Here is a 19475-nt window from a genome sequence, read left to right as displayed (position 1 = left end):
ATAAGTATGCCCACTTTCCCACTTCTATTCAACATAGACCTAGCCAGAGCAATTAGGCAAGAGAAAGATATAAAGAGCATCCAGATTAGAAAGAAAGAAGTCATATTATCCTTGTTTGCAGACAACATGATCTTTTATTTTAAAAACCTAAAGACTCCACCAAAAAACTTTTAGAAGTGATAAATGAATTCAGTAAAGTTGCGAATACAAAATCAACATATGAAAATCAGTATTGTTGGCCAGCTGTGGTGGCTTACGCCTGTAATCCCAGCACTTTGGGAGGTCAAAGCGGGTGGATTGCTTGAGCTCGTGATTTCAAGACCAGCCTAGGTAACATGGTGAAACCCAGTCTCTACAAAAAAATTAGCTGGGCATGCCGCATGATGGCATGTGCTTATAGTCCCAGCTACTTGGGAGGCTGAGGTGGCAGGATGGCTTGAGCGTGGGAGGTGGAGGTTGTAGTGAGCCGTGGTTGTGCCACTGCACTCCAGCCTGGGCAACAGAGCCAGACCTTGTCTTTAAAAAAAAATAAATAAATAAATCAATATTGTTTATATATACTAGCAGCAATCTGGAAAATAAATCAAGAAAGCAGTCTCATTTATAATAGCTACACACACACACACACACACACCACACACACAGAATAACCAAACACACACACACACACACACACACACACACAGAGAGAGAGAGAGAGAGAGACACACAGAATAAAATTAACCAAAGAAGTGAAAGATTTCTCCGAGGAAAACTATAAAATACTGGTGAAAGAAATTAAAGAGGACAGAAAGTTGGAATAATATTCCATGCTCATAGATTGGGAGGATTAATATTGTTAAAATATCTTTACTACCCAAGGTGACCTACAGATTCAATGCAATACCTATCAAAATACCAGTGACATTCTTCATAGAAGTAGAAAAAAAATACTAAAAATTCAAATGAAACAACAAAAGACCCCAAATAGCTAATGCAACCCTGAGCGAAACAAAGCTGGAGGCATCACACTACCTGATTTCAAAGTATGCTACAAAGCTATTATAACCAAAACAGCATGATACTAGCATAAAAACAGACACATAGACCAATGGAACAGAAGAGAGAACCCAGAAATAGATCTGTACACGTGGAACCAACTCATTTTGACAGTGGTGCCAAGAACACACACTGGGGAAAGAACAGCCTCTTTAATAAATGATGCTGGGAAAACTGGATATCCGTGTGCAGAAGAATGGAACTAGATCCCAATTTTTTACCATATATAAAAATTAACTAAAAATGGATTAAAGACTTAAATGTAAGACCTGAAACTATAAAACTGCTGAAAGAAAACAATGGGGGAAATGCTGCAGAACAGTGGTCTGGGCAAAGATTTTTGGGGTAAGGACTCAAAAGCACAGACAAAGCAAAAATAGACAAATGGGATTCCGTCAAGCTAAAGAGCTTCCGCACAACAAAGGAAACAATCAAGAAAATGAAGAAATAGCCTACTGAATGGGAGAAATTATTTGCAAACTATCACAAAGGGATTAATAACTAGAACATATAAGGAAGTGAAACAACTCAATAGCAAAAGAAAACCCACGAATACTGTGATTAAGAAATAGTTAAAAGACCTGTACAAACATTTCTCAAAAGAAGACATACAAATAACCACTAGATATATTAAAGAAATGCTAAGCATCACTAATCATCAAAGGAATGAAAATCAAAACCACAATGAGATGTCATTTCACCACAGTTAGAATAACTGTTATCAAAAAGGTAAAAAATAAATGCTGGAGAGGATGTGGAGAAATGGGAACACTCATACACTGTTGGTGGGAAGGTAAAGTAGTATAGCCATTGTGGAAAACTCTATACAGGTTCTCTAAAAAAAAACTAAAAATAGAACTGCCATATAAGTCAGCAATCCCACTGCTGAGTATATATCCAAAAGAAAGGAACTCAGTATGTTGAAGAGATACCGTACTCCCGTGTTTATTGCAACACTATTCACATTAGCCAAGATATGGAATCAGTCTAAGTATCTGTCAACTGATGAATGGATAAAGAAAATGTGGTATGTATACACAATGGGATATTATTCAACCATAAAAGAGAATGAAACCCTGTCATTTGCAGCAACATGGATGGAACTGGAGGCCATTATGCTAACTGAAATAAGCCAGACACGGAAAGACAGGTATTGCATGTTCTCGCTCATATGTGGGAGACAAAAAAGTTGACCTCATGGAGATAGAGATTAGAATGGTAGTCACCAGAGTTGGGGGCATGAAGAAGTTATATAGAAGGAATAAGTTCTAGTATTCAGTAGTACAGTGGGGAAATTATAATTAACAGTAATTTATTATATATTTTTAAATAGAATAGAATTGTAATGTTCTCAGCACGAAGAAAAATAGATGTTTGATGTGACAGATATCCCACTTATACCCGATTTGATCATTACACATTATATACAGGTATCTAATTACCACATGTACCCCCAAAAATACCCCAAGGATATGAACAGTTATATATCAAGTAATTTTCAAAAATCAAAATGAGCACACACACAGAAAACCATTAAGAGAATGACAAGATAAACCGAAATTGGGAGAAAATAATTGCAAATATTGTATCTGATAAAAGACTTGTAGTTAGAATACATAAAGAACACTTATGACTCACTAGTAAGGAGACAAACCGATTAAAAATGGGCAGAATAGATATTTCACTAAAGAAGATTAGAAAAGGCCAATAAGCACATTGAGTAAATGATTTGCATCATTAATGATTAAAGAAATATAAGTAAAATTATAAGTAGATACCGCTTCAAAACCACTAAAATAGCTATACTAAAAAGACAGACAAATAACAAGTATTGTCAAGGATATGAACAAACTGGAGCCTTCTTTCATTGTACCTAGGCAGTTTTCTTTGAGACGGAATCTCACTCTGTCACCCAGACTGGAGTGCAGTGGTGCGATCTCAAGTGATTCTCCCGCCTCAGCCTCCTGAGTAGCTGGGATTAAGGTGTGTGTCACCATGCCCGGCTAATTTTTGTATTTTTAGTAGAGATGGGGTTTCACCATGTTGGTCAGGCTGGTCTTGAACTCCTGACCTCGTGATCTGCCCACCTCAGCCTCCCAAAGTGCTGGGATTACAGGCATGAGCTATCACACCTGGCTGGCAGTTTCTTAAAAAAAAGAAAAAAATTAATATGATATTGAATTTTAGTGATGGTTGTACAACATTTATTAAGAGTCATTGAATTATATATACTTAACATGGGTGAATTTTATGTAATGTAAATTATACCTCAACAAACCTTAAAAAGAGTAGTCCCAGGACCAGAAGTATCTAATTCACCAGTGAACTTCTTTTGTTTTTTTTTGAGAGGGAGTCTCACTCTGTCACCCAGGCCGGAGTGCAGTGGCCGGATCTCAGCTCACTGCAAGCTCCGCCTCCCGGGTTTACGCCATTCTCCTGCCTCAGCCTCCCGAGTAGCTGGGACTACAGGCGCCCGCCACCTTGCCCGGCTAGTTTTTTTTGTATTTTTTTTTTTAGTAGAGATGGGGTTTCACCGTGTTAGCCAGGATGGTCTCGATCTCCTGACCTCGTGATCCGCCCGTCTCGGCCTCCCAAAGTGCTGGGATTACAGGCTTGAGCCACCGCGCCCGGCCCAGTGAACTTCTTAGAAATGCAAATTCTCAGCCACAGTGAAGTAGAAACTGGGGGGGTGCAGCCCAGCAGTCTGTATCAAACCCTCCAGCTAATTCTGATGTAGGCTCCAGTTTGAGAATTACTGCTCTAGATTCAAGGAAAGTTAAGTGGAAGTATGGGTTGTTTTTGGTACCATTTATGTACAGTCTACCCTGTTCCTGTAACTGCAGGAAAGGTTTGAATTAAGGACTATTTTAGTAGAGTTAAAGGAAATTATAGGGCAATGAGAGTAAAAATAAACTGGCCTTTCATGTTCTTGATATGTCCCTGTGAGAAGCTTTATGATTGTGATGTTTGTGTACCATATGTTGGTAAATTCCTGTGTTCTTTTAGGCTTGCTGTTAGTTAATGAACATAGCATAAACAGGTTCATTTGCCATAACGACAGTAGAAATTTAGATCCCTGAAAGGAATTATGTCTCCTAAATATTTACACAGTGTAATATAGCAGAGTCAGAAATGTGCAGTGATCCCAAAAAAGTAAAGATCTGACTATAGATAAAGAAGTAAATGGAGCAGCCGGCTGAACTGAGCAACTCATTCTTTCCCTCATCTGTTCAGTGTACTTTAAAAACCATGATTAGAAAAGAGGCTGATCTGTACATAGCATGTGTTTTCAGAATTTTTTTTTTTCAGCATTAGCTGGGTGGCCAACAGAAATTTTAAAAGTTGAGGCTGCTCCAGAATAGAGCTTCAAGATCCAAACTGGAGGTGAGTATGTTAGATGAAGTTTGTAGATAGGGTCTCCTTTGACTGGATAGTGGTGACTCCTGCTGAGGTATAAGTACAGAGGGAAGTAGAGTTCATGGGGAGAGGGATAAACAAATGTAAGAGAAGGGAGAAAGGGAGAAGTGAGGAATGGCGTCATAAATGTATGTCATTTGTTAGCGGAGTCGCTGAGATGTTAACAGTACAGTATAGAAACATATTAGTGAATATAGCAGAAACCATTGTTATTTCCAAAACTATATTCAACTATAGGTAGAAAAGAACTGGGCTGTTTGTTGCTGGCAAAGTATATCTCTGCTTCTGTCTTTCTCTTTTTAATTATTATTTACTTCTTACTGTTCTTTCCTTTTGCTTTTTTTTTCTGTTTGTTTATTTGGGATTTTCTTTTTTGTTGTCATTCTTTTTTAACGCTTTTAATAGTATTATTGGGAAAATATAGCAAAATATTAGAATATTCTCAAAGTTGGCTAATTCTCTCTTATGTTATTAGATAATGATGGAGTAGAATAATTTGCAATATATTTTATTCTAAAAAATCTATTCCATAGCAATCTGAACTTCTCATATTTATTACTGGACAAACTCCCACAGATGCATTTAAGCTAAAAATAAAAAAACAAGACATAGGAGCAGTAGAAGAGTAAATAAAGCAAACTTTTCTCTTCGTTAAGAAAACTTCAGAATTCTCTGTGCAACTTGTATCTGAATGAAGTTGCACTTGAAAAGTATAAACAAATGCAGATAATCTGGTATTATATGAGTAAATACAAATTTGAGTACGTAAGAAATTGATAATTTTGGAGTTAACTGCAAGAATCAGGAGAAGCAACTTTTGGGTGTTTTGGGGGGATGGCAGTTGGGTTGACGTACTATGTTTTTTAAGTCAATACATTTCAAAATGTTGACCAAAGAACATTTTAATTATAAAATTAGAATAGTATTTATTCCCTGCCCCCTTAGGTTTTGTATCTTGTTAGCGGTGAACCTGAAATGTTTATAGTACTGTTGCAAATAATGGTTTCTTCCACAGTTATTGTTCCTTCCTCTCTGTGAGCCTGCTTTTCCTGTCCCAGAGTCAACCAGGCCCTTGCCTCTTGCCTAGTCTAATGCCACTTATGCAGCAGGTCTTGTAGTTGGTCCTGTGGCAGGTTTTTTCTTCAGTTCCCTTAGTGGTGCCATGCAGTACTTATAACAGCTTTATGTTGTTATCAGATACAGGTGGAGAAAAAAGATAAAAGGGATTTTGAAAAAGAACAGCAGAATGCGGGGAAGGAGGGAAGAGAGATAGTGAGATGCTTACTGTGGAAGGTAATGGGAAACGACAATTTCTGCTCATGCCATTCTTTGTCGAAATTTCTTCTGCCTCAGTAGAGGGACTTAATCTACAAATAGGAGACAAACTTTCCATCTTCTTTGTCCTTCAGTTTGTTGATTTGCTTTTCCCCATGATGACATTTGAAGGTACCATTGAGTTTGTCATCTCTGTGAAGTTTGGAATCCCAAAGTCCAAATTAAAGCTCTGCTTTTTAGTTGGTAATTCGGATCTGTCCATTTTAGGTTTCTTTGTGGTTGTAAAGTGTTCTTTTCATCACTGTGGTATGGGGCACCAAAAGAGAAGTAGCCAAGAGAATTCTGTTCTTTTGAAAGATTGCTCTGTAGCTAAGATAGGATAGGATGTCCATCTGGGAGTATACTTAGATCCTCTGGTTGTTAGACTTTTTGTATTCTCCCAGGCTTGGTATGGATCCTTTGTGTGATAACTGTACCACTGCTAGAGTTGGTCTCTGTGGAAAATGATCATCTTTTTTGAAACATAACAAACTTAGCAAAACAAAAACAAAACACTGGTAATTGAAGAATTGCTTCTAACTTGTCCTCCACCAGATGGTGCTAGTGTTACATATCCAAAGGTAAACTCCTTTGGTATTGAAATAAGGAGGTTGTGTGTTTTCTTTCTCTTTTTCTGCCTCACCATATTTTGCCCTTAGTATTTTTTCATACATACTACTTTCCTGGCATACTGCTGTGTCACCTCACATCTTTTATATTGTAGATAGTGAGCTGATTATGCCTTAGTGATCATGAAGGATAACTTGGGAGGCCAAGTAAAATTCAAGAGGGCAAGGACCAAGTGAAATTTTAGGATGTATAATATGTATTTTCTTATAAGATTTTTTTTTTTTTATCATTCATTTGCTTCTTATATGGCCTGTGTGTAAAAGTTGAGAACTTACTCTTGCAGAACTTTTCTGCTTAGCTATCTTTCTTTTATATTATCATAATGATATCATAAAATGTCATTGCTTGAGATCTACAAATGATAGTGTTTACCCAGATTTAAGTTCACAATAACTTTAATAACTTTAAAAGAAAGTTTGGTAGATTAAAAAAAAAAGTTGGCCATTATCTGATATGATTCCTTGTCCAATTAATAATTGTTCTTACATTTTAAACCTTTTCTGATTACATATGAGTATTACATGGTTATTGCAGAAAAACTTAAAGAAACAAGAATACAATTAAAGTAATAATACATGTTTAAATACTATTAACATATTACATAAGCCTTCTGTTTTTTTCTTTTACCCAGTTTTAACTTAATAATTTATCATAAATATTTTACATAAGATAAAAATGTTTTATAATAATAATTTCTAATGGCAGTGTAATTAAATGAACCCTTTAATGATAGGCATTTTTTTCACTTTGTTTCAGTCACAGTTGTGCTATCATAAATAGTGCGGTTTAATTTTTTTGAATTTTTACATTTCATTCACATACATTGTTAAAAATACAATAGCTTGTTCAGAGAGAATGTACATTTTTGTGATTTTTGATCTGATTTTCAAATTACCATCCAAGAGTTCTACAGTTTGAGAGTCTTTGACAGGGCATGATTCTGCTTGTTTCCCTATGTCCTCTTCACTAGATTACCTAAGGTTTTTTTTTTTTTTTTTTGAGATGGAATTTCATTCTTGTTGCCCAGGATGGATTGCAATGGCACAATCTTGGCTCACTGCAACCTTCACCTCCCAGATTCAAACAATTCTCCTTCCTCAGCCTCCCGAGTAGCTGGGAATACAGGCATGCACCACCATGCTCAGCTTGTTTTTATTTTATTTTATTTTATTTTTTTGTATTTAGTAGAGACCGGGATTCACCATGTTAGTCAGGCTGGTCTTGAACTCCTGACCCCAGGTGATCCACCCACCTGGGCCTCCCAAAGTGCTGAGATTACAGGCGTGCGCCACCGTGCCGGCTCTACCTAAGTTTTTAAGGTGACTAGATATTGCTCATTTGAGAATCCCTGAAATGATAATTCATCATTAAATAAAAGAATTTAAAATTGCTTTGATATTTTCTTAGAAGTAAGCTGTACCCTTTAAGCATTAAATCTTAGAACCCTTATTATTTGTGGTAGTTTAGTTTTTGGCCTTGTCTCCTAGCCCTAAAATACAAACAGTTATTCTTTTGATACTTCAGAACAGGTTATCTCATATGCAAATAATTAAGATTTATGTTGGCTCATGTTTTTAGTGCTTTCTATTACTTGTTGAGAAACCTAGTGCAAGTCATTTAATCTCTCATGATACGTTTCTCGGTCTGACAAGTTGGAAGAATGTTTTTTAGATAAATTATTTTTAAAACTTTGAGATGAGCTAGGGATTTGGCATAGTAGCTTTTTAATACATTTGTTTTTGATAGGCAGAAGGAAGGAAAAGAGGAAGATGCTAGATATTTGTAGAACTTGAAGAATTCTAATATACTTTTGCAAAGAATTAAAAACATATCAGTCAGTATTGAGAAATTATATCCCAGTTGATTTTTGGTATCTTACTAAATAACTGCATTTTTATTTAAGCAAATTACCTTTAAATTAAGTTCTTCTGTTAACATAAGAAGGCATGTAATTTTTTTTAAAAATCAGAAAAACCAAGTTATTTACATATTTGAGAAATTGGAAGAAAAGAAATTCATGCAGAGTCTTCATGAAATCTTGTAAATGAATGTGAAAACTGTTAGCCCAATAACAAAAAAAAAAACAAACTAGTTTTTCTTTCTCATGAAAATAATCTCACCTTCCCATCTCAATTTGGCAAAATATAATAATGATAATAACATTCCTTACTGTCAGAATGAATAGTCACTGTAAGAAATGTTTTGGGAAACCTAGTTTTAAAAGGTCCATCAATTTACAATCTGTCATGGTAGAAAAGACTTGTAAACTGTAGCAATATCAATTCTGTTGTTTAAACATACATCTTTTATAAAGAAAACAAATTATATTGATTAATGATTCGCTTTATGTAAGTAACACCATTGAATTTTACCTAAGATAAAACTTAGCCTTTTTTTGCCAGGCATGGTGACTCATGCCTGTGATCCCAGCACTTTGGGAGGCTAAGGCGGGTGGATCACCTGAGGTCAGGGATTCTGATCAGCCTGACCAACATGGTGAAATCCCGTCTCTACCAAAAATACAAAAATTAGCCGGGCATGGTGGTGGGCGCCTATAATCCCAGCTACTTGGGAGGCTGAGGCAGGAGAATCACTTGAACCTGGGAGGTGGAGGTTGTAGTGAACCGAGATCACGCCATAGCACTCCAGTCTGGGCAACAGAGCGAGACTCTGTCTCAAAAAAATAAATTAATTAAATAAAACTTAGCATTTTTAACTCGTAAGGTTTTTGTCAAAAAATACGAAAGTGAATGCATTGATATTGTAGGTACTTTACTTGCTTTTTAGTTTATAAGTGTGTGGTTTGTTTCCTTAAAATAAAAATCCTAAAAATAGTGCTTAAATAAAATCTTTTTAATTATCAATTTAATTATAGAGAATTGTCATATTATAGATCTGGTAAAATGTAAATTCAATGGTAGCTTCTGAAGTGTAATTTCTTATATCTAAAGCTTGAAATACTAATGTATTGGTTTAGGTGAAAGTCTCAACTATAGCAATTTGAAGGGCCTTCTGAGTACTGTAATAATCTGTAAATAATGAGTTGAATTACAACTGTGGCAGTTAAAATCCCCCCAAATAATAAATTCTGCTCAGTCTTATTTGCTTCATGGCAAAATACATAAAATAATCAAATTGCTAGAATTTTGAGCCTAATTTGTTTGTACTGGTGAGAAATTTGTTTCGTGAAATGTAATATTAAATCGTTAGATGTATGAATTTTATATAAAGTTCATTTTTACTTTCTTCAAAATATATTAGAGATAATTGGAATAATTTCCCAATAGTTTATTGGAAAATTTCCCATCAAACAGAAAGTGTTTTTGTAAATCTAGTATATTTTCGGCAAGTGTCTGTTCTTGAACTCTTAAATAGGAATGAAAAAAGGAGGGTATTATAGCTTTTGTTCTTAACAACGTCTGGAAAAAAATCATCACCTCTCCCAGTTTGATTTGTTTCATGAATTCTTGTCACATATACTTCTTTGGTCCTTAAAGGTTTTATATTGAAGTACTCAATGTTGAGGTTTTTCTGTTCATTTAGGTTTTTAAGATTTCTGATCTATGCTGAGCACTGAACTGTTTATCAGACACTTACTATTCAGTAACTAAAGCATATGAAATTTACTACACTTTGTATTGGTTTAATATTAATGTTAATCCAAAATCTTTGGGTGCAATGTGTCACATCTGTTTTATATTCCTCTGTTTAAAAGAAATGGCAGTATGGTATTTGGAGGAATATTTATTATCTGAGTGTTTTTCTTTGCAATAGTTTCTCTCAGTCTATTGAAAATTATAACCTCCAAGAGCCCGGCAAATTCTCAGGTACCCAGTTGCTAAAAACCACAGTTAATTGGAATTTTTATTTACCGTTTAAGTTCCTTTTATTTAAATTGTTGTAACTTGGGAGGCTTCTGGAAGTGATAGAAAATAAATCTGTGGTGATATTTTAAAAAATATTCTTTTCTCTTAATAATAGGTCTAGCCTGTACTTTTATGGATACTCTGTCTTTTTAGAAAAGACTTTCTTAGATTGAATGTTGATTTGTATTTAAAACTGAATTTTCCATAGCTGGTTGCTAAATATTCTTATCCTGGGTTAAGTACCGTTTCTTAACCTTTCAGGGGGTCATGAATTTCTCTAAGTAGTCAATGAATGCTAGAGCCTGTTTTTCTAGGGGGGAAATGTATATAAACACAAACATTTTACGTACAGTTCTGATTAATCCTGCCTCTCCCTGCCCAGTAGTCCAAGGGCCCCCGGTTAGGAAATGCCACTATAATGGAACTGAAAAAATCACTTCTTAAGTTAGTTTTAACATCACATTATTATGTCACACTACATTTTCTTCACTACAAGCTTTATTTAACATTACATTTTCTCCTTGATCATTATATTATTAGAAGATAAGCATAATCTAAATCTTATTTTGGAGAAAAAGCAATATTACCTTTTAATTTTAAAGCTGGTCTCTGAAATTATGGAACACATTTTGACTCCTATATGTCCTTAAGTTCTGCTTTAGATAAGTAAACAATCCACTTTACCTTTTGATCTAAGATAAAGGTAAAAGAAGAAAGAGATGAGTTCTTCTGGATCTTTTGTTTAGGAAAATAGCTCTTCCTTAGAAAATATGTTGCATTTGTTGTTTGGCACAAAAATATGAATTCTCATTTTATTGAGAGTTTGAGAAACTATTTAAGGGTTACCTGGTTGTGCTGGTTAAGGCTCAGACTTGGAAATCAAGCAGGTTAGGGTACAAATCTAACTCAGTTCCTTTCCAGCTATATAATCTTGGGCTTATTACTTATCCCCAAAATGGAACCTACTCTGTTAAATGAGATAATGTCTGTAAAGTGTTTTTTTGCTTTGTGTATAATATGCACTCAGTTAGTTCTTACTGTATCATGATGATGGTGATGATGAAAAATAGGATGAGCAGCTTGCTTTTCAGTTGTAGTGTTTATTTTTTTCTATTTAAATTTAAGATAGTAGATCTTGGTTGCAGAAAGAGAAGTCCTCACATTCCCCAGAATAATCTTTTCAAGTTATGGTGGCTTACATTTGTCATAAAAATTTATTCAAGAATTCTCCAAAGATGGGGATAGCAAACTAACTTTTCCACATTATACTTCTCAATGTTCAGTTGTTACAGTGGGGCAATATGTTAAATGTCATCCATTAAATTTGCCTCATACAATTGAAGTAAATACTGAGGAGCAGAGAAAGAGGGAGGTTGCTAAGAGTGGATTAAAAAGTGAGTCCTAACATGTTTCTGGTTTTGAATATTGACACCTACATGGTCACGTGGTGTAGAACCACATGTATTGTGTGTACTTAGAATAGATGATGTTTCTTTGCATGTCATATCATAAAGGAGAACTCTAATGTAAAAATTTCTGATAAGCTGTACAAATGGCAATCCCCATACAAATGTCAGCTGTAAGGCAGTATTCTCATTGCGGTTTCTATGGTATTTGTAGCCAAAGAAGAAAGGAAGAGAATGAAAGAGAATGATTTGTGTGACTATTTGATTAAATAAATGATGAAATGAATTAACACCTGCTTGAGTTGAAGGCTTTAAGTTCACTGAAAGGATGATGATTTTCAGACCCTCCTGAAAAGTCGATGACGTCCTGTCTGATCCCCTTTTTTTTTCCATGTTGTGGTTGTAAATTATAACCAGGTAATAACAATAACAGTGCTTATGATGGTGGTTTTTTGTATGTCTGCATGTGCACATATGCACACATATGTCCATATGCTCTCCAAGATGCCTTAGAATGATTCATCCAGATAAGAATCATAAATGTCAGTCAATATGGATTATAAACACAGGAGAGGCTAAGTGCATTCTGAAAATTTTGACGTTGGCATCATGGGAGAGTATTCATTGTATTAATCTGTAAACCATCTATTGTTACCAGTGACAGAGAAAGCAACTGATTGAATTCATTATGGATTTAAGTCTGTGTATTTCATATGTGAAAAAAACAAACACTGCATCATCATTTTATATTAATGAAATATCAGATGCTGTCAGTATCATTGAGATATGAAGAGAACACTTTGCCCTGTTTTTTTTTTTTTTTTTTCTTGTAATGCCTGGTTTCATTCCTTTATTTTCTTTGACCAGGCAGGAAGTTTGGAAAATGATATTCCCCTTTTTCTGTCTTCTCAGTATCGTCAGTGAAGCAGGAGCATCAATCTACAGTGTCAGCCCTGAAGCTAACAAAGAGATGCCAGGACTGGACCCTAATTTGAGAAGTGCAGGTAAGAAACTATGAACCATCACAAAAACATGTGATTTTGATATTTTGGACAGCATGTGTGGCATGCTAAATATTCTAAATATCAAAGAAAATTTAAAGTTACACTACATGCATAAGAATTGGCATATTAGAAAGAAAGTGATTATGGAAAAGAAGAGGAAGAATATTGTACTATTTTAAAGAACACTACTATTCTATAGTGGAAAGTTAACCCACAAAGTCTTTAGCAACATTAAATGCCAGAGAGTTCAGTAATAAAAATAATAGACTGGGTGCGGTGGCTGAAGCCTGTAATCCCAGCACTTTCAGAGGCCGAGGCAGGTGGATCACGAGGTCAGGAGTTCAAGACTAGCCTGGCCAAGATGGTGAAACTCCATCTCTACTAAAAATACAAGAATTAGTGGGGCATGGTGGCAGGGGCCTGTAATCCAAGCTACTCAGGAGGCTGAGGCAGGGAATTGCTTGAACCCAGGAGGCAGAGGTTGCAGTGAGTCGAGATCATGCCACTGCACTCCAGCCTGGGTGACAGAGTGAGACTCTGTCTCAATAAGATCTTTTATTATTGTTACAAAATATTATTAAAGCTTTTTGTTGGCAAAAATATTTGTAATACAAATTTATGAATGTACACAGACTTTCAGTTTAGTGCCAAATATTTGTCAAATGGCTAGTTTCTTGTCTTGCTAATAGAGTTGTCATTTGATCATGTTTTACTTAAAACAGCCTGCTTTGGTTTTGGTTGTATTTGATTGCTTTGATTTCTGTAATGTGGAATAGTCAAAATCTTGTGTGTGAAGAAATTAAGATACTTTGATGCATCTCAGGAAAGCAGTTGGTATCATAATATGTTAGATCAGGTCAGTGCATTTTTCTGTATAATAGGTGAATATTTAGACTGCTTGGTTAGTAATGGACCTGTTATTTAATTTTTTCCTTAAATATTATCATCAGATTTCATTGGCTGTTCTTGAAATTTATACCTGGAGAGATATATATGAAATTTTTACATTAATCTAAATATAAAAGTGTTCTTACATCCAAAAGAACTTGTAGTTTCCCTTCAGTTGTTTCATGACATAATTCACTCTCTAAAATGATCATCTTCTTAAATCCTAGCTAAAAATCTTGCTTCTCCTGGGAAGCTGCTTCTTAGCACAGCAGCTCAGCGTGATTTCTATCTCCTCACCATGTACTCTTTTTGTGGTTGCCTTATAATAATAATGGCAGAAGGAATAGAAAAGTAGTCATACTGGGATCTGCCAATAGTAATTTTTTAAGCACTTAGTATATGTGAAACATTGTGGTATGTTACCAAGATTATTTTATCCTCTCTATTGCCCTGTGAGATATTTATTATTATCCCCACTTTTAAAATAGGAAACTAAGGCTTAAAGAGGCCAGATAACCAGTAAATGTGCACATAATATTTGTGTACCTAATTTCTATGATAAAAGGGCACTTTCATTTATAAAAAAATAAAATCCAGAATTTCTCAAGTTGGCACTGAGAAGGTATCTCCCAATAGTGTGTTTGAAAAAATATTTAGACCATATTTTCTGAGAGATAACAATCCCTCAGGCCTCCCACTGCTGAAGAAACTGCTGTTTCTTCTTAACCACTGGCCCATGTGTGTAAATAATTGTCACAGTATTATAGGTGAGACAGAATTACAACGTTCCAACAAGACTCTATGAAAATAGAAGATAATAAAATGGAAAATCATTGTATGGTTCTAATTACTCTAATTTCAAAGTCTGCTATGTCTTCGGTGTGTGATTCAGTTTAAGTATCTGTGTCTTCCTTCTGTGTCTTAGCTCACTTCTATGTGGCAATGACCATGTTTAATATATACCTAGACACTTTTGAGTCTGGTCCTGGAGTCAAATATTCAAAGAGGTTGGAGTCTCTACTCTTGGTTTTCTAGAGTCCACTTTCTTTTCAATTCCTATTTCTCATTGAGAGTCTTTCTTTTTCCTGGTGATTGATGCCAGGGGTGACTTTTTACTTTATGTGAGATCTGAGCTACCTACAGGTGTGGATTTTACCTTTAAGTCCTCTAAATGTTTACTGTATAAGAATATAACAGAACTTCAGCATTCATGTGTGTGTTAAGCATGTGTAAGAAAATGACCCTCATTACTACATCTCATTGACCAGTTTATCAGCTTACTGAAAATAGAAGTTGTCTTCTATATATATGCTTATATTCCCCATGATGCATTGTACGTGGCCTTTAAATTGGATGGATATAGTAGATGGGTAATATTAAACTGTTTATTATGGATTTAAAGTGGAAGATTGAGTGTATGTTTTATTCCTTCTCTCCTTCTGAAATTGATTTAAATGACATGATAGAATGAAAGCATAAACCTAGTAAGATAAAACCTACTAAGATAAAAGGAATGGGAGAACAGATAGCAACAACAAGATTTGAAGCTTAAAGTGGATAGATGAGCAATAAGTCACCTAGTCAACTTGAGAATGTTGAATTCTGAGACAGCATTGTAGAAAATACAGAACTAACCTAGGATGGATCACACAACCCCTATACGTTCAGGAAATGGTGCCAAGTACTTTGGAAGTATGCTGAGAGGGTTGAGGCTGGGTTGAAAATGAAAGTATTGGTTGAAAGTCTGTTTAAAAAGCAACGAGACCAAATTAAACATAGGCCTAGCAATTTCACTCCTACACATGTCGCCAGAAAAATTGAAAACAGGTATTCAACCAAAATGCTTGTATGCAAGTGCTTATAGCAGCATTATTTACAATAGCTAAAAGTTGGAAACAACTCACATGATGAAAGAATAAACAAAATGTGGTACATCCATACAATAGAATATCATTCAGCCATAAAGAGAATGAAGTACTGGTACATGCTACAACACCGTGTGAACCTCAAAAATGTCATGCCAACATAAGTAAAAAAAGCCAATCCCAAAAGACCACATAGTGTATGGTTATATGAAATGTGCAGAATAGACAAATCTGTAGAGATTGAAAACTGACTGGAGGTTGTCAGGGACTGGGGAGAGACAGGAATGGAGAGTGACTGCTTAATGGGTACAGGGTTTTCTTTTGGCATAATGAAAATGTTTTGGAACTTGATAGAGGTGGTGAGGCACAATATTGCAAGTATCCTAAGTACCACTGATTTCTGTACTTTAAAATAGTTAATTATATGTTACAAGAATTTCACCTCAATAAAATAACAACAGCAATTAACATCCCCTTCCACAACAGTTGAGGAACTGTCTTTTCACTACCTTTGCAGAAGACTGGGGATTTGTTCTCTGGAGAGGGTTAAACACAAGGATTCTACAAAGGAGGACACAGCTTACAAATGAGAGTGGGGATGCTACTGAAGTAAAGGGGAGTTGAGGAAATATTTACATACAGTTGTAGAGATCTTAGAGAGGAATAAATCTATGCAGATAAGAGGACTCTGTCAATACAAGAGACAACATTGAAGAAACTTGAGATTAGAGGTACCACAAAGAAATGGCCACAGCACCCAAAGTAAAGCCATAGTTGATAAGCCTTAACCACTGGGCAAAGCACTTAATGTCATTGTTTTAGCATCCTGCCCCTGGTGGACAGTCAAAGGTCACCTAACATGTAATGAAAACTTATACTATTAATATTAAAAATGGATGCCAAAATACACTAGGGAAGAAAAAAAACTACTTGGAGGAAATAGAGATGATGAAGACAGAAGAAAAAGTTTAACATTCTCAAAGAAATAAAAAATATTTTATTTATTTAGAGATATATTTACATAAAATAAAAGTCACCCTTTTTAGGTACATCATCTATGAATTTTGAAAAGTTTACACTAGTTGGGTAACCTTCAGTCTACCTCCATTACAGTGAGGATACAGAAAATTTTTTTCAGTTCAACATATTTCTCAGCTTCTTGTTCAAAAATGTAATTATTACTTAGAGGGTCAAGATTATAATAGATTTGCATCAAGACTGCTAAAACTACATTTTAATAAACATTATAGTGAAAAAATTCTAATTTGGAGTTGTTGGCTGAAAAAGACAACATGGGGGAATTTTGCTTATTTTCCTCTGTTCCTGTCTGACGTCAAGGGGAAGGATAAAATGAGATGAATATTGGACTTTAAAAATACAGATGTCTAATATTGCTAGATAACAGGATGAGACAAATTTTAAAGAGAGTACAGTTCACTATAGTCTTTTAAGCAAATAAATTGATTTGCTCCAGAAGCTTTAGGATTCTAGATATTTCATAGAATTGAAAGGCCAAAACCCATGACATTCTTTTTCTTTGGATATAAGACATATTATGAGTGAAGAGAAATGTTGCTTTCAAGGTTACTGTCTGTGGGCATGCAAGTTATATACTCAACCACTTATCCATAGGAAGTAGCTCTGGTTGCATGTCTTTTAGGATGATAATCTTTACTCAGTCTGGGATCCCTTCCCAACTTTTGGCATATCAAGTGTAATTTTTTTCTCTAATGCTTAACTTTTTGTATTATTGTCCCATATTAATTGTCTTCCTCTATACATTGAGCTATGTTACCATTTAATAAATTAGCATTTATTAAAAAAACCTCTAAAATCCCTATATGTACTTTATGTTCTCATTTCATTGGTCTATGTAGCCTACCACAATGCAACTCTCAATTTCTGTGGCTTATAATATGCCTTGCTTTAATTTTTTTAAATTGCATTTTTCATAGTATTTCTTTTTTTTTGCAAATGAACTTTAAAGCCATTTAATAAATACAGTTGACCCTCTGCATGTGCCCACAGATTCAACCGTGGATTGAAAGTATTTTTAAAAAAAATACAACAATAAAAAATATAGATTTGAAAATATAGTATAACAATTATTAACATAGCATTTACATTGTATTAGGTATTATAAGTAACCTATAGGTGATTTAAAGTATATGGCAGGGTGTGTGTAGGTTCTATGCAAATGGTACTCCATTTTATATAAAGTACTTGAGCATCCACAGATTTTGGTGTCTGCAGTGATCCTGGAACCAATCACCCAAGGATACAGGATGACTGTATTTGTAAAAGTCTGTAGTATATAGAGTGAAATTCTGTAAAATTTCCACTTTCATCCCTGTTCTGCATGTTTTATTTTTATTATTCATGGGTTGTTTATATATATATGTGTGTGTGTGTGTGTGTGTGTGTGTGTGTGTGTATGTTTAACATTGTGAATAGGTTTTTATCCATGAATCGATTGTTTTATTGTTTTTATTACATTTTAATTTCATCATACTATACATAAGATCTCTGTAATTTATTAACGTATAACTACAAGTATGTACCCTTTCACCAGCATCTCCTCATTCTCTCCACTCCCCAACTCCTGTGTTATTGGTTTGATAGTATATGGTAGAAGCATCAGTTTTTGTTTGTGTGTCTTGAAACTACCCAACTAATTGGAATCTTGTTAGTTCTGATATTTTTTCATTTGATTTGCTTAGGTTTTCTAGGTAGATAATCATATGTAAATAATGTCATTTCAATATTTATATCTTCCCTTTTTGTCAAGTTGCATCAACTAGAGTTTTCTGAACAATGGTGAATAGTAGTGAAACAGCAAACTATTGTCATTATATGTGGGCAAAATAGTATTTGGCATACATTTGGACATACTACATTTTAAAAAACAATAGCTTTGTTGAGATATAATTTACATAACATAACATTTACCCTTTTAAAGTGTACAAGTCAGTGTTTTCTAGTATGGTTAGAGCTGTGCAACTATCACCACCGTCTAGTTTTATAACTTCATCCCAAAAAGAAGCCCATACCCATTAGCAATCACTTCCATTACTGTCTTCACTCACCACCCAAACTCCTGGCAAACATGAATGTACTTTCTCTCTGTATGGATTTTCCTGTTCTGGACAGTTCATATAAAAGAAATCATACAATATGTGGTCTTTGTGACTGGCTTCTTTCACTTAAGTGTAATGTTTTCAAGATTCCACATGCTGTAGCATATATCAGCCCTTTATTTCTTTTTATTGCCAAATAACATTCTATTGTATGGGTATACAACATTTTGTGTAGTCATCAGTTGATGGTTTTTTTTTTTTTTTTTTTTTTAACATTTTTGGCTATTACGAATAAGGCTGCTATGAAAATTCATGAATAACATTTTATATGGACATAATGTTTCCATTTCTCTTGAGCGTATACCTGAGAATAAAAAGTGGGACGCGTGTAACTATGTTTAACATTTTCCAGAAATCTTTTTGACTTCTATTACTTTGCTGTCCTCATCACTTATTCTCTGCCTCTTTTTTTACTTCCTCCTTTTCTTCTTTGTCTCAAAATGTGACGTTCCCTAAGTTTTGGGCCATAACTCTTCCTCCCTCTTAATTATCTTTATCAGCAATTCATTAGACTCCCTTTTCCTGAGCTATCTCCCTCTTACTTTCAAGAATCTATTGTCGGCTTGATCATTCTCAACCTAGAGCTCTGCATTATTACTGTCTACTAAACAACTCATTCTTGATTATCTTGCCGGCAGGAAAGTAGCACCATCTCTCTCTAAAGCCTGGATATAGGAGTTATAAAAGTGTTGTATGACATTTTTGTTTTCTCAGTGCATACAAAAGTTATGTTTACACTATAGTGTGTTAAGAATCTAATGGCATTATATCTCAAAAAAATATGTACACACCTTAATTAGAAAATATTGTTAAAAATGCTAATGATCATCTGAGCCTTCAGCAGTTCACAATCTTTTTGCTGGTGGAGGGTCTCGCCTTGATGTTGGTGGTTGCTGACCGGAGTGGTGGT

At 34.8% G+C, this 19475-nt stretch overlaps 1 protein-coding gene across 1 annotated transcript in view; it reads left to right on the top strand.

Annotated features, from left to right (window-relative positions):
- The window catches only part of SRBD1 (S1 RNA binding domain 1), a 220320-nt gene that overhangs the window by 109038 nt on the left and 91807 nt on the right, over positions 1-19475 (top strand). The window contains exon 15 of the mRNA XM_021924804.1: positions 12584-12675. Within this exon, the coding sequence (XP_021780496.1) occupies positions 12584-12675 (92 nt within the window). The remainder of the gene's footprint in view (positions 1-12583; positions 12676-19475) is intronic.

This window comes from Papio anubis, chromosome 14, assembly GCF_008728515.1.
Source record: "Papio anubis isolate 15944 chromosome 14, Panubis1.0, whole genome shotgun sequence".
Classification (NCBI taxonomy): Eukaryota; Metazoa; Chordata; class Mammalia; order Primates; family Cercopithecidae; genus Papio; species Papio anubis.
The sequence above is the reverse complement of the archived record's forward strand: the minus strand, read 5'-3'. Positions and strand labels throughout refer to the sequence as shown.